The sequence below is a fragment of the Chelonia mydas genome, chromosome 5, assembly GCF_015237465.2.
Source record: "Chelonia mydas isolate rCheMyd1 chromosome 5, rCheMyd1.pri.v2, whole genome shotgun sequence".
Lineage (NCBI taxonomy): Eukaryota > Metazoa > Chordata > Testudines > Cheloniidae > Chelonia > Chelonia mydas.
The window spans coordinates 41044617-41060424 of record NC_051245.2 but is presented as its reverse complement, the minus strand read 5'-3'; the positions used below and the strand labels follow the sequence as shown (position 1 = coordinate 41060424).

General features: G+C 42.4%; 1 protein-coding gene across 4 annotated transcripts in view; it reads left to right on the top strand.

Moving 5' to 3' along the window:
* SGTB (small glutamine rich tetratricopeptide repeat co-chaperone beta) overlaps positions 1-14611 on the top strand; it is a 36089-nt gene extending 21478 nt beyond the window's left edge. For all 4 annotated transcript variants that reach the window (XM_043546964.1, XM_007058997.4, XM_043546961.1 and 1 more), the window contains 5 exons: positions 969-1107; positions 1205-1267; positions 11654-11691; positions 12649-12732; positions 14320-14611. In XM_043546964.1, the coding sequence (XP_043402899.1) occupies positions 969-1107; positions 1205-1267; positions 11654-11691; positions 12649-12732; positions 14320-14431 (436 nt within the window). In that variant the 3' untranslated portion in view covers positions 14432-14611. The remainder of the gene's footprint in view (positions 1-968; positions 1108-1204; positions 1268-11653; positions 11692-12648; positions 12733-14319) is intronic.
* The last annotated feature ends 1197 nt before the right edge of the window (positions 14612-15808 follow it).

The window sequence follows — 15808 nt, the reverse complement described above, 5'->3', positions numbered from 1 at the left end:
TGGAAAACCCTTATATATTAGAAGTGTCATAGTATTACAATGAAACCCAACAAGACTACAGAAGAGGGACAAATTGTATTAACATAAGATGACCATATAGGACAACACATATAAAATAGTTACTTATAGTATTGTGCTTTGTCAAGATGATTGCCTATGTGGATAACGCTCCAGCATGCCACTAGTGCATGAGCTTAGAAGATTTGCCTAAGAAGTGTACATTGGGGCAGCTTGCTTCTCCTCTCCTTCCCATTCTGGGTCCCAAAGAGATTGCGTTGCCCCAAACATCTTTTAGTTCATATCACTAATTTAGGAATCCCTCTACAAGAGACTGCAAAGAAGTGGAGAAAATGAGCAGGGAGCATAGATCCATATGGGTAGGCGTCTCAGGGAGCTGTAATTTCTATGGTAAATAAATAGGTTTTTTTCCTTGGAGAATTTCCCATATGAGTTCCAACTTCCCACTCTTAGGAGATTAACAGGTGGGCATGGGGACTGTTCATTTAAAAATGATTGCAGGACTGTTATTCTGAATTGCGTATCAGATTTAGAGCCCTACGTGAGAGAGCAACTCTGCGTGGATGTGGTTACCGAGCTGTAAGAAGCACCCTTGCATATTTCACTAATTGATAACTTGTGAAGGCATGGCCTAGAATAGAGCCAGAAGCATTTGGCATTTTCCTTGGCGGCAAAAAGTTCTTCATTGCCTGTAAGTGGAACATATGCAAGGCTGAGTTCTTGGGGGATCATCTGTGCTACAGAAAGTGGTATGACAAAAGTAAATGCCAGCGCCAGCCAATATGCATCAATATTTACATTTGGTAGTAAACTTGCATGTATTTTGGAATGATCAGGATCTAAGTTAGTTGTGAGATTCTCTCACTTACTCCTGGGCTAATCAGATCCAAAACTGTTAGTATCATTACTTCTTTGATGTGCTCATACTGGCTTTCTTTATTTCACACTAGGTTGGCCCTGACCTCTATGAACAAATACCAAGAAGCAATTACCAGTTACCAAAAAGCACTGGTTCTTGATCCAGAAAATGACTCTTACAAGTCAAATATGAAAATAGCTGAACAGAAACTAAGAGACCTCTCCAGTCCTGTAAGTTACCTTAATTAGTTTCTTTTCAGTGAGGTTTTTTAATAACTCAAATGGAATTTCCTAGACGTAGTAATCTTCAGATATTATTTGTTTTCAGACTGGAACAGGACTGAGTTTTGACATGGCAAGCTTGATAAACAACCCAGCATTCATTAGTATGGTGAGTATTTTAAGTATATCGTGTTGCTTTTAATTAAGAAACAGAATGTAAAATGTTTTAAACATTACTCCTGCTTCAACAAAGGAAGATGGTTTTAATGCTTATCATAACTAGTGTATACATCCAAAGCACAGGACTTGGTGGTGATGGGGGACTTCAACTACCCAGACATCTGTTGGGAAAGTAACGCAGCAGGGCACAGATTATTCAACAAGTTCTTAGAATGTATTTGAGGCAATTTTTTATTTCAGAAGGTGAAGAAAGCCACTGCGGAGAGGCTGTTTTAGGTTTGATTTTGACAAATAGAGAGGAACTGATGGAGAATTTGAAGGTGGAAGGCAGCTTGGGTGAAAGTGATCATGAAATGAGAGAGTTCATGAGTCTAAGGACTGGTAGGAGGGAAAACAGTTCAAAAAGATAATAGATTTAAAGAGGACAGACTTTAGCAAACTCAGGGAGTTGGTAGGTAAGATCCCCTGGGGAAACAAGTTGAAAGGGAAAAACAGTTCAAGAGAGTTGGCAGTTTTTCAAAGAGACACTATTAAGGGCATAAGAGCAAACTATCCCACAGCGTAGGAAAGATAGGAAGTATAGCAAGAGACCACCTTGGCCCAACCAGGAGAATTTCAATAACCTGAAACTCAAAAGACAGTCTTACAAAAAGTGGAACCTAGGTCCTACAAAAAGTGGGGGGAAAAGGATGAATATAAACAAATAATACAATTATGTAGGGAAAAAATTGGAAAGGCCAAGGCATAAAATGAGATTAAACTAGCTAGAGAAATAAAAGGAAACAAGAAAACAGTCTACAAAGCTAGAGGAAGACCAAAGACAGGGTAGGCCCATTACTCAGTGGGGTGGGGAGGAAACAATAAAGGAAAATGTGGAAATGGGAGAAGTGCCAAATAACTTTTTTGTTTCAGTTTTCACCAAGAAGTTGAGTAGCAATTGCACAACTAACTTAATGAATGCCAGTGAAAATGAGGTAGGATCAGAGGCTAAAATAGGGAAAGAACAAGTTAAAAATTACTTAAGTTAGATGTCTTCAAGTCACCAGGGCCTGATGAAATACATCGTAGAATACTCAAGGAGCTGACTGAGGGGATATCTGAGCCATTAGCGATTATCTTTCAAAAGTCAGGGAAGACAGGTGATAGTCTACAGGACTGGAAAAGGGCAGATATAGTGCCAGTCTATAAAAAGGGGAATAAGGACAACCTGGGGAATTAGTCCAATCAGGTTAACTTCAGTACCCAGAAAGATAATGGAGCAAATAATTAAGCAGTTAGTTTGCAAACACTTAAAAGATAATAAGGTGAAAAGTAACAGTCAGCATGGATTTGTCAAGAACAATTGTGTCAAACCAACCTAATAGCTTTCTTTGACAGGGTAACAAGCCTTGCGGATGGGGGGGAAGTGGTAGATGTGATATATCTTGACTTTAGTAAGGCTTTTGATACTGTCCTAGATGGAGCTACTATAAGATGGGTGCATAACTGGTTGGAAAACTGTTCCCTGAGAGTAGTTCTCAGTGGTTCACAATCAAGCTGGAAGGGCATATCGAGTGGGATCCCGCAAGGATAAGTTCTGGGTCCGGTTTTGTTCAGTATCTTCATCAATGATTTAGATAATGGTATGGAGAATACACATATAAAGTTTGCAGATGAGACCTATCTAGGAGGAGTTGCAAGTGCTATGGAGGATAAGATTAAAATTCAAAATGATCTGGAGAAATGGTCTGAAGTAAATAGGATGAAATTCAATAAGGACAAATACAAAGTAGTCCACTGAGGAAGGAACAATCAGTTGCACAAAATAGAAAATGCCTGCCTAGGAAGGAGTACTGCAGAAAGGCATCTGGGGGTCATAGTGTATCACAAGCTAATTATGAGTCAACAGTGTAATACTTGCGCGTGCGCGCACACACAAAAGCAAACATCATGCTCGGATGTATTAGCAGGAGTGTTGTAAGTGAGACATGAGAAGTAATTCTTTTGCTCTATTGTGCAGTGATTAGGCCTCAACTGGAGTATTGTGTCCTATTCTGGGTGCCACATTTCAGGAAAGATGTGGACAAATTGGAGACAGTCCAGAGAAGAGCAACAAAAATGATCAAAGGTCTAGAAAACATGACCTATGAGGGAAGATTGAAAAAATTGGGTTTGTTTAGTTTGGAGAAGAGAGGACTGAAGGGGGACATAACAGTTTTCAAGTACATAAAAAGTTGTTACAAGGAGGAGGGAGAAAAATTGTTGTTTTTAACCTCTGAGGATAGGACAAGAAGCAATGGGCTTAAATTTCAGCAAGGGCAATTTAGGTTGGACATTAGGAAAAACCTCCTGTCAGGGTGGCTAAGTGCTGGAACAAATTGCCCAGAGAGGTTGTGGAATTGCCCAGGGCTGCTAGCTGCCACAATCAGCAGAGGGGCAGGCAGCTGGTGTGAGTTTCCCCACCTTCCCAGGGACAGTGGGGCTCTGGCTTCTGGCTTCAGCCCTGGGATGGCGGGCGGCAGGCTCCAGCTGTGGGGCTTTAGCCCTGGGCTCACCACCCACTTTCCCCCATCACCCTTGGTCCCCACCACCTTCTCTGGCTGCAGGGCTTCGGGCCCCGGCCGCGGGGCTTCCAGCCCCGGCCCCTAGTCACACAGTGCAGGACACCAGCCTTAGGCTCACCATCTGCCCCCCATCATCCCTGGCCCCCCCGCCTCCTACAGCCCAAGGCTTTGGCTGCATGGTGGCAGGCTCCAGCCTGTGGGGCCCCAGGATCCTGCTGTGGGTGTCGAACATAGGCTCAATACCCCCCGCCCCCAATCGCTCTGGGCCCTCTGCTATATCCTATAAGCCTGAGTCAGCTGACCGAGGCCAGCTGCCGCTGTGCCATGGGTCTTTTATTGTAGCGTGGATGTACCTTGAGAGACTCCATTGCCTTTATTCCTGGTGAAGACCTGGCCACTGCGTTCAGGTTTAAAAATTCCCTAAGGGATAAAGTGACCTTATGTATTAAATTGATCAAAAGGTAGGTTTAAAGAGTGTGTGTATTCTCAACATGTGCCTAAACCTACACTTAAATCATACAAGGTTTGCACTCTGGTATATTTGGTCTTTCCATACTTATGTATGTGCCTACCAGCATTTGTATGTTAAGTATAACACAGGCACCACTATAGTAAAGTGGAGGTTGACTAAAATGGACTAGTCAAGCAAAGTACTTTGGGTTCACTTTATGCAATGTCCATTTTAATTAGGCCTCCTTATAACTCTGTGCTGCAGTGCTCCCTCTCCAAATCCTTACAGGCCATCTTTTCCCTGCAGAACCATAGACATATGGAAAGAGACCTATTAGGTCATTTAGTCCATCAACTTATGTCACAGACCTGGTCAAGATCCCCTTGCCAGTTGCCCACTAGACTAAGGACCCAGCTTCTGGGTCCCCAGGTGTTTTAAGCCTCTCAGAGCTTGAACAGAGTCCAGGCGTTGGCCTGATCTTGGGGTCCCTAGGTACACACTCAGGGTGCTGACATGCTGTCTAGTAGGGATGTAAATACCATTTTAAAAGTTAACTGTTTAAATGGTTAACCGGCTGAGGCTGCTCCAGCTGGCACTGGGATGCTGGGGCCGGCTGGCCTGGGGGTTAACAGTTAAGGCGGGTTAACCGGTAAGATTAATACTTACCGGTTAACATTTTACATCCCTATTGTCTAGCACCTTCTCCTGAGAGCTGGAACCTGCTATCCAGCTGCCTAGCTCCTATGCTCATTGCTGACCCTTCAGACTCCACTGTACTTAGGTCTGGTCTACATTAGAATTAGGTCGACACAAGGCAGCTTACACCAATCTAACTATGGAAGCGTCTACACTTAAATTTCACTGCCCCCCTATGTAACTGCCCGGCTATGCTGACGTGACTCTACCTCCGCAAGTGGTTGAGTCAAGGTCGATGTAGTTAGGTTGACGCAGTGTCAGTGTCGATACTGCGTTGCTTACATTGACTGTTACTGGCTTTCAGGAACCATCCCACACTGACAATACATACGTACAAGAGCTGCTGGTGAGGATGCACACCGCCGACACAAGTAGCAAAGTGTAGACACCCACAAGCAATGTAATTAATGCAGAGGCTGTTTGCCTTTGTAAATTAGGATGGCTTAATTTTGTAGTGTAGACATAACCTTAAACACATCCTCTTTCAGAATTCTGCCCCCAAGGTGTGTGCCTTCTCTTTTATCATTTAACTCTTTCCTGAGGTATGTGAAGCATGTAACACACAGACACTTTGCCCAGAGTCTAACACAATTGCTCTTTTATTTAATCATATAAAACACAAGAGAATAATGATCATACAAAAGAAACCCTACATGTGTTTCCCTGCCTCAGTTTCCTCATCACTCCAGAGCGTTCTTTGGTCTGGGGTTGGGGGCTATTCAGATACCGTCTGCTCCCATGCACGGCTTCTCCTGAAACATGGAGCCTGCTTTTCCTAAATCAGCTTGCCTCCTTTACCTTTGGACAATTTAGCCCCTGCCTTAGCTTCCTGTCCATCTCTCTGCTGAGCAAATACATTTAGCATATCTATATGGACCAATTAAAAGGTAAGTATTCTCCCATTGTCTCCAATGTGGGGAGCTTTCAGGCTGGTAGGATATTGTGAATACACATTCATGATACAGTAGTTTTTCAACAGTCACACTTCATTTATATCAGCCGAAACGCATAAATTGTACAGACAGATCCCCAAATTGTCACACCCTATCATTCAAGATTGCTCCCTACATAACATTTTAAATGCTTTGTCCAGTCTTGTGTCAAGCAATGGAGTTTTCACTGTTTCCAGGGTGAGGCTATTCCAAAGCAGAACAGATTTTGCCGTCAGCAGTGGGGAATTAGCCACTGGGTCAACGAGGCCCATGCCCAGGGGCTCCAGACAATTGGGGGGCTGCAGAAAGATGGGCATGCTGACCCGCTCTGCCCCCGTGCCCGGCGCTCTTGCTGAGGACCGGGGCAAGCCCCCGCGCCCGCTTCCTGTTAGGAGCGCTGGGCGGAGTGGGGCAAGCCTCCGGACCCGCTCCCCGGCAGGAGCACCGGGGGCTGAAAGAGGGGGGCAGAGCTGGTTTGGTGGGAGAGTACATTTTTATGTAGTAAAGATTTTTAATCTCCTTTTTTTGTTTTTTAATCACTACTTATGAACCTTCACCATATCATCTAATACAGTAGTATCTAATACCCAGTAGTAAATACTTTAGGCAGCTAAACAAATTATCAATTATATAAATTATATTCCATTATATTTATTTATTAATGAAACATTGGAGTATTCCAGAAAGATAAATCCCAAATCTGCAGGACATTCCGCATTCCCCATGCAACTTTGGAGAAACTACATGAGTCTATTCACTCATGAGAGACGAAGGAAAAACCTCATCCTCACTCGTTCCTAAAATTCTCCTTCCATGCTAATATTCACCCAGGCACTGACAGCCAGCTGCTGGGCCTAGTTCACTGCTGAGCTGCAAGAACAAAAAGCAAAGCCAATCACCCATTAATGCCATTTTAGGGCTTGCTGGTATGGGGATGCACCAGAAGCAGACAATTATATCAGAATAAAGTCACTTCTCTTCCAGAATGGAGTGCGCACACAGGAAGTTACACAGGCTTAGCTATAGTTCTGCCTGTCAGTTTCCCCATGTAGACAAGCCCTCTGAGTCAACCTCAACCCAAGGAAAATCATGACTGAGTGCATGATACTCTGAGGGCTAAACTACTGAGCTTTAATTGCCTTGGGAGTGCTCTTCACACTGGAGGTTTTTCAAAATACCCTGGTGAAAGTTGCTCCATTTTGACCAATAATAAAGTGAGATGAGTTGGGTTCCCAGAAGCTTCTTGGATTTGTTTGAAAATACAGAGTGCAAGTCAGCTGTAATGAAACAACTGCATGAGTGCAAGAAGCTGCTTGTGTAGAACTAGAGACTGGTGAATCTCTGTGGAAAGGACGTCTCCAAGGCCTTGCAATGTGCAAATTCCAGTCCTCTCGCCTAGGGTCCCACAAAACCATAATCTGCCTCTGGTTGTCAGGAAGTTTTCCTATTCCTCCTTGGTGTTTACATTTGCATACTTGTGGTTTAGGCATTGCTCAGCTATACCAGTCACATTTAGCACTTTTTTTAACCTTTCCCTTCAGATTAATAATTTTTGTTGCTTTTCTCAAAACTGTCCAGTTTGTCTTTTTTTCTACTCATGTCCAAAATTGAATGCAGAATTCCAGATGCAGTTGCAGAGAGTTACAGTGAGAGACTGTTACTCCCTTTCTCGTTACATGATAGCTGTGTGTACGTGTGGGTGGGGCAGTGCTCAGAATTACATTTGTTCTATTTTGCTGCCATATCACATTACTAACTTGTATCTAATTTTCTAATGTCTTTCTATTAGTGCTTTTCAGGTTCCTTATTTGTTTTCAGTATCTGTGTTTCCAATTAGTACTGTCCAACAGTTTGCATTTTCCCCATCTCATTTGGTTATTTCGTACCCATACTTCTAAACATTAGGGCCCAGATCCACAAAGTGCAATCCCTAACACTTAGGTGCCTAGAAAAATCAGTGAACAATAATGGGATCCATAAAGCCCTATACAAATAATGGGGAGAGACTGCCTTAAACTGCCACCCACAAAAGTCAGCAAGCTAGGTGGAGAGCCACCTAAGCTAGTTAATGACAGATGCCGATGAGAGGGGTATGTTCTAAGCCCGTCCCATGGAGATAGGTGCATAAGTCCAGATTGCAAGTGAAGTTAGGCACCTCCTTGCAATCAACAGCAGAGAACCCCTTTCCTGGAATCAGGCAATTTAGGGATCTCAGCGGGGAGGGGCCCTCATCATGTCACACTTCTGGGCAGCCTAGTGCAGCAGTGCAATTACACCTGTATGAGTTTCCCCCATTGGGGTCTCAATCAGTCCAACAAAGCTTATGTATATTGAACAGTGCCCCTTCAAGGCTGTAGTTTATATAACCGAAAGGTGGAATGATATGCAGGCCTCCACTCCAGAGTCTGCAGCTGGAGGGGGAGGGGGCTGAATTAATCTTAGTCCATCAGCCCCACTTATGTTCATGTCCCTTACCAGTGAGGCCTCTTGACCCAGAAACCTCTTCTTGAGCCAGGGACTATTGTCATCTCCTGAGGAAGGATCTCTACTCTTGGGTCAAGATCCCCAAATCTGAGACCCTTTCTCAGAACAACATACAATCTTCTAATCGGGGGCTTTTGCTACCTGATGAAATCCTTCCATGAGGACCAGGTTCTACTGAGACTTGGTATTCCTTCCTTTCAGAGCATCTCCCACCTAGGAGCATTCTTACAGGTACTTGGTTTCCTTTCCTAGTGAGCTCCCTTAATGGCTCTCACATTGGAAGCTTCCTTGTTCTTGATTCCACTTTTCTCCCCAAGAGCCTCTGTTCTTTAGTAGAGTCTACTGGGAATAGCTTCCTTTCATCATGCATGGTGCTTCACTGCCTAATTAACTGCCTACCAATTACTCAGTGAGTTAATTAGCCCCAGGTTCACCTGAGTTACCTCATTTCCCCTTGTGGAGCTTGTCAGAGATAGACTCAGCTCCTGACTCCTATTCAGGGCCAGCTACCCTCTGACAGTTCCTGAGCCATTTCTTGTGAGAATGAGTTAGGTGTATGCCTCTTTCCACATAAAATGGGGATGGTCATAGTACCCAACTTATAACTTTTAGCCCAGTGGTTGAAGTACTCACCGGGGATGTTGGAGATCTAGGTTAAATTGCTCCTTCTGCCTGATCGGGAGAGAGGATTTGAATAGTGGTCCACCACCTCTCAGGAAAGTGCTTTAACCACTGGATTATGGGATATTTTGATGTGGGTTGTTCTCAGTCTGGATAAATAGTCAGAGGGCCAGAGAGAGACATAGGTGCTGGAACTAGGGGTGCTGTGGGTGTGCCAGCACCACTGGTTTAAAGTGGTTTCCATCATATACAGGATTTACAGTTTTGTTTAATGGCTTTCAGCACCCCCATTATAAAAATTGTTCCAGCACCTATGCAGAGAAAGTGTGAGAATGACTCTATAGCCTGGTGGCAAGGATACCTACCTTGGGAGACCTAGGGGCCAGTCCCCCTGCTCCAGTGACTCTAGTTATTTATCCAAAGTTGGAAAGCTTCAACAAGAGAGACTGAAAGATTTCCACACCAGAATATCCCATAGCCCACTGGTTAAGGCAGCACCACCTCTTCCTCCTCCATTTTGAATGAGGCCTGTTCCAGTGGGCATACTTTAAGGACGCTTACCAGATTGGGCCCGGCAGGGAAGATCGGTGAGCAAACACCCCTGGTTTGTAGATCCTGCTGGGGTTTAGGCGTGGGACAGGCCTGCACATGCCCAAACATAGAAACTAAGGTGCCTAGCATGAACTTTCACAGTGGAAACTTAGGCACTGAGTGACTGTAGCTACCTGTAGCATTAGGCAACAGCCAAGTGGAGGTTTTGTGAATGGCAGTGTTGCCTAAAACTGGGACTTATGCACCTAAGTGGATCTGAGCCGAGATCCTTTCATATTTTTTCTGTATACTCACTTTTGTTCCAGACACCTCCCTCTCAACATATTATCAATTAGTAATTTAATTAATGTGCTGTTAATGTGCTTTCATTGAACACCAGACCAGACAGAACACTGAAAAGTGACATCTTGACACAACTCTGTACTTTGTAGTTTTTCATTACCTTTTGTTTATGGTCCTTCAATAAACCTTCACTCCACACAGTGCTGTTATCCAACCTGATTTGAATTAATTTGGGAGCGTAGATCAGGAGACTAAATTTCATATATCTCTGAGTTGTGCAAGAATCCTGTTGTATTCCTCCGAGTTCTTAAAGAATTCCAGCTGGTGGATCGCAGCATTACTGGCAACCTTTCTTGTCCAAAGCAGACCACAAAACGTCAAACTTAACATCTGTGTGCTAACAGGTACACAGTAAAATTTGGAGTATGTAGCCTCACAGAATGTAATAGCTCCTAACCTAAAAGAGAGGCCAATAGGTCTGGTTACCTATTGAAATTTTGTAGGGTACAAATGGTCTGTGAAGAAGGAGTAGAGTGAATTTTCTACACAGCTTAGTTTATTAAGCTGCACAGGAACTCCATGTGTAACTTAATTGGGCAAATGCATTGTCCAGACAATCCCCATCTGTTTTGAGTTTAAAATCTTCTCTTCAGTCTGTAGCTAACTATATGAAATGGATTTTTTGTATTGTTTCCAGAGGTTGCCTAATCAGTCAAGTAGATTGAACCCAGAACTGGGAGCCAAGAACTCCTGAGTTCTCTTTCTGATTTTTACCACTGTCTAGCCTTGAACAAGTTACTTGTGGCTCAAGTTTCAGGCCTTTAATCTCCTGGACCAAATTCACTGCTGATATAAGCGAATGAGACTTCATTGACATCAAGGATTTGCAATGAATTTGGTTTTCTGTATGTCATTCCCCAACTGTAAAATGGAGAAGATATGACTAATTTACCTTGGAGAGGTGTTGTGAGGATAAATTAGTTAATAAACCTGTTTTAAGAAGAAAAGGATAAAGTATTTTTATTTAGTTGAATAGATAAGATCAATGAGTAAGTGAATGTGCTGAACATTTTATATACAGAAATGTGCTTATTGGGTCTTTTTATGTATTTATTTCAGATTTCAGTTGCTTTGGGAACTTCTACAGAAATACAATACAAACATTTAAACAATTCCATACACAGAAGACTACCCCTGCGACTGCTTAGATATTTTTACCCAATATAATAACAACCATCCCCAGTGGCCCCAAGACTAACTGTTCCCTTCTCACAGCCTAGAATCCATGAGCCTTCTCAGATTCCTGAGGGTAGGCTTTATCACTTAGAAAGCTTTTAATTTGTTATCCTTGCATATATCATTATCTAGAGGAAAACATTAGATAAGACTCCAGTTGGGAGTGATGGAAGCTTAATATTAAGCAATATATAATTCAAAGCTCTTTTTTTAAACCATTAAGATGATTGCCCAAATATCTGACACATTTTAACGGCTAAACATTTTAACCCAGGGCATTGGGTTCGGGTAGCTCTAGAGATACAAGGACTTCCTCTTTTTCATGGTTGATTACCCTGAACAGTAATAGTATATTGTAACTGATATTCATGGTGTAGAGTATAATGAATTATATTATCTTCATGTCCTTGAAATACATTGCTGTAATGAGTCATTTTGCTGAGGATCATATGTCTCGAGTCATTAACTTCGTTTGTGTATTGTAATACAAGGATATATATTGTGCTTCTCATGAGTACCACAATGATAACTAAATAAATGACTGCATTATGACTTGCAATACATCTTACTTATTCTAGGCAGCAAGTTTAATGCAGAATCCTCAAGTTCAACAACTGTAAGTATTAATATGGAATATCAGTGAAAAGAGATGCCAGTGGTGTCTGAGTGGGTTAACAAAACAAAAGCAAATGGCAATGGATTACTAAAATTTGTATTGTGTTCTTCCTATTATTGACTTTACAGCTGTACTCTTTGTAACTGGATCTACCACAGTTTAGTTTCCCCTACAGCTCACTTAATTACTAGTAACTAGATAACATGATTTTGGCAATTAATTGATCTTTAAATATTCATGGTAAATAGGCCCACTGGCCTGTGATGGGATGTTAGATGGGGTGGGATCTGAGTTACTACAGAGAATTCTTTCCTGCATATCTGGCTGGTGAATCTTGCCCATATGCTCAAGGTTCAGCTGATCGCCATATTTGGGGTCGGGAAGGAATTTTCCTCCAGGGCAGATTGGAAGGGGCCCTGGGAGTTTTTCGCCTTCCTCTGTAGCATGGGGCACGGGTCACTTGCTGGAGGATTCTCTGCACTTTGAAGTCTTTAAACCATGATTTGAGGACTTCAGTAGCTCATAGGTGAGAGGTTTATCGCAGGAGTGGGTGGGTGAGATTCTGTGGCCTGCACTGTGCAAGAGGTCAGACTAGATGATCATAATAGTCCCTTCTGACCTTAATATCTATGAATCTATCCAGTACTCTTCCTAGTAACCCAGCAAAGAACTGCAGTTTGTCACTTAAGACAGGGGTTCTCAAACTGGGGGTTGGGACCCCTCAGGGAGTCACGAGGTTATTACATGGGGGATCGCAAGCTGTCAACCTCCACCCCAAACTCCACTTTGCCTCCAGCATTTATAATGGTGTTAAATATATTAAAAAAGTGTTCTTAATTTATAAGGGGGGTTGCACTCAGAGGCTTGCTTTGTGAAAGGGGTCACCAGTAAAAAAAAGTTTGAGAGGCACTGACTTAAGATAACACCACAATACCAATGCTGTGCTAACTGTTCTAGAATGTCGGGGATGATGTCCAATGCGATTGGCGGCCCTGCTGCAGGTGTTGGTGGCCTAAGTGATCTGTCAAGCCTCATACATGCGTAAGTGTTGTGAAGATTTACATATTATTTTAACTACCTAACATTTGTAGAAGCAGCACTCAGCTGCTGTTTAAAAGAGACAGTGTCAAGCTGATTTTTAGCCTTTGTATTCCTGATAATCCTAGATGATTAAACTTTACATCTCACTCTTCACTATTTTATGTTTATTTACTTTGCACACTTCATTCATTCAGTTTGAACAAGCAAATTGACAGCTCAATTTCACTTTCTGGTATCATGCATTATTTGCTTTTTAGACTCGGGTCATTAAAACTGCCTGTTTAAATTTTTAGGTGCTTGTACATTTTTCTTTCAAATTGCATTGGACCAGCATCCTCCAAAAACTTCTCAGTTCCCTGCAGCTAAAGTCCTGTTCCCTCAAGCCATATTCAGCCTACCCACTTGAGGAAAGGCTGTGAGAATAAATAGGTCTTGTGGAGTGATCTGAAATTCAGCAAACTCAGTCTCTGTCAGACCTAGGGCTGCAAGGAGGATGCAAGGCTGAAAATATCCTGCAGCTTCCTCCCATTCAAACTGGGAGGGGCTGCTACTTCAAGCAACTTGGTTGCAATATCACATGAGGAGGGAGGTGGTTTCTACAGTAGCCAGGACCCAAACCAGTTAGTTTGATAAGACACAAACTAAATGGAAGCCGGTGCACAACACAGCACACATGTAATGTACTTGTATGTCAAGCATACAGTTGGATTGTACACTTGCAGACATTTCCAAATAGTCTTTAGGTGTAGCCCCACAGAGTCCATTTTAATAGTTCACATTATTGGGAACAAAAGTGTGGATCACTCTGGCAAGGACCCATTCCCTCCCCATCCCCAAAATGGCAGCCTTCCTGCCCAGTGCACATCAAATTAAAGCAGTATTGGTAGCTACTGCAACCTGGACAAAATTCTCTCAAGAGCTTATTCCTGGAGTAAGAGACTTCTTCCAGTTGTTTTTCCTAGTGATCAAGTATTTCAGCTGTCTAATTGGAGGTTAATGTCAGCCAGTTAGCTCAATACAAGCCACAATCCTGGCTAGTCACCACATAAATGCAGATCGGAGACTCTTTGGGTGAAGTGAAGTCCACTTGTAGAGCTGAGTGTTATCAGCATAATGGAGCCCATGTAACCTCATGTTCTCCCAATGGCCTCATCTACACATGCACAAAATGGGTATCAGAATACATCTCTGAAACCCCGCATCAAATTATCTTTCGGCTAGAAGAACAATTGACCCAAATTGCCTGCTGGCATCTCTTAGAAGGAAGGGAGCAGAGTCACTCAAGAGCAGCTTTGTTTACTAATGTTAGTGTCTGCAGGTGAGTGAACAATAGTTCTCATCAAAGGCAGCTGATGGGTCTAAAGAATCAACATGGACACATGTCAATCTGTCATCAGAACAGAATTCAAATACTGTAGTAAAAGCTATAACACCATGATTATCATTTTAATACATATCCCAGTCATGCTTGCTTTTGCCTTCATTTACATAACATAGCTTCAGCTATCATAAAACTTCCTGTTTTCTTATCAGTGCTGCATGCCAGTTATTTTTCACTTGTTGATTTACAAAAACTGTTCAACACAGGGGACAACAGTTTGCACAACAGATACAGCAGCAGAATCCAGAGCTCATAGAACAACTGAGAAATCATGTCCGGAGCAGATCTTTCAGTGGCAGCACCGAAGAGCATTCCTGATTTAAAGGAGGCATGTGGTTGTAGAACTAGAAATGTGAATGGTATATAATCCCAAAGCGCATATAATAGCTAGTAGCAAATGCATCATTGTAACTATTCTGCTTGGACATGAGACAGAAAATCCTTTGTGTCTGTTCGTTAAACAAGAATAAATCTGTTAAACAGATCTGTTGCACACAAGTTTGAACATATCGTGTGTGTATATATAGTGAATCCTTTATAAATTAGTATATATTAAATACATTGACTTATTAAACTTCCCATATATAAAAATTATCATCTTTAGGCTTTTCAAATTAATGAACGCTATCTCTTTTAAAGAGAGGCTACTTGCTATGCACCAAGGCTGTGAATTGGAGTGATCTACAGGGCTTCTGAGGGGGGAAGTGAGTCTAATGCTTTAATGGGTGGTGGTGGTATGCCTGCATAGAAATTTAGTTTTAAAAATTACATTGTAAAAGGCCTGTTGTTCAGTAGTGAAGGTTTGCATGGCTCTGCTTCTTACCAGATCTGCTATGAAACAATAGATCTGACCAGCACTTTGCTCTTTGTGATGAGCCTATGTGGGTGATGGAGTGCAATGTGGATTTAAAACATGTGCCAGAGAGTCAGTCCTGTGGCTGCGTAGCACTGAGTGTCCCTAGTGTTTGTTGAGAGGCTTTTGCTATCAGCATCATATGCATTTCAACTTTACCTGGTGGGAAGAAGGTGAGTGGTAGAGACTAGGGGTGATTAAGAGTTGCGCGTACAGAGAGGATGATAAAACTGAGCTAGGAGGAAGATGTGCAGAAATCAGAGGAAGAGACCAGGCCAAGGGAGAAGGAAAGAGGAATTTCTACTGCTATATATGTCCCCAAATCATCTTAGTAGCCCTGGAGGTCTCCATTATGGCACTAATAGCATTGGCATGGAAAGTTGTGCTTCATTCTTGTGTGTATACAGTATACAACCTAAGTTTAAAAATCCTTAACTGTGATTAGTTAAACCGGTCACACACCTGCACAAGTCATTAGCACTGAAAACTTAGGTAATTAGAACAAATAAATCAGTATGTACCATAGTGTGGTAAATCACTGGCTTAGGGAAAAAACACAGTTAAGGATTTTTGAAGTTTAATTATATCATAACTTGTATATTTTAAATAAGTGATTAATGGTGTACAGGCCATGAAATAGTTCTTTCAGTCTGTTACTCTTCCCAGCCCTCCTAACCGGACACTTTCAGACCCCCTTGCTTTTCTGTATTTTTTCTTTTTAAATATTTTTGTAACCTGTTTCTCTTCAGTTTGCTATTCATGCTATCTACTGCTGCTGGATACACTTAGGCTTGGTCTATTCCAGTGTTTCTCAACGACTGGTCCATGAACCCGCGCCAGTC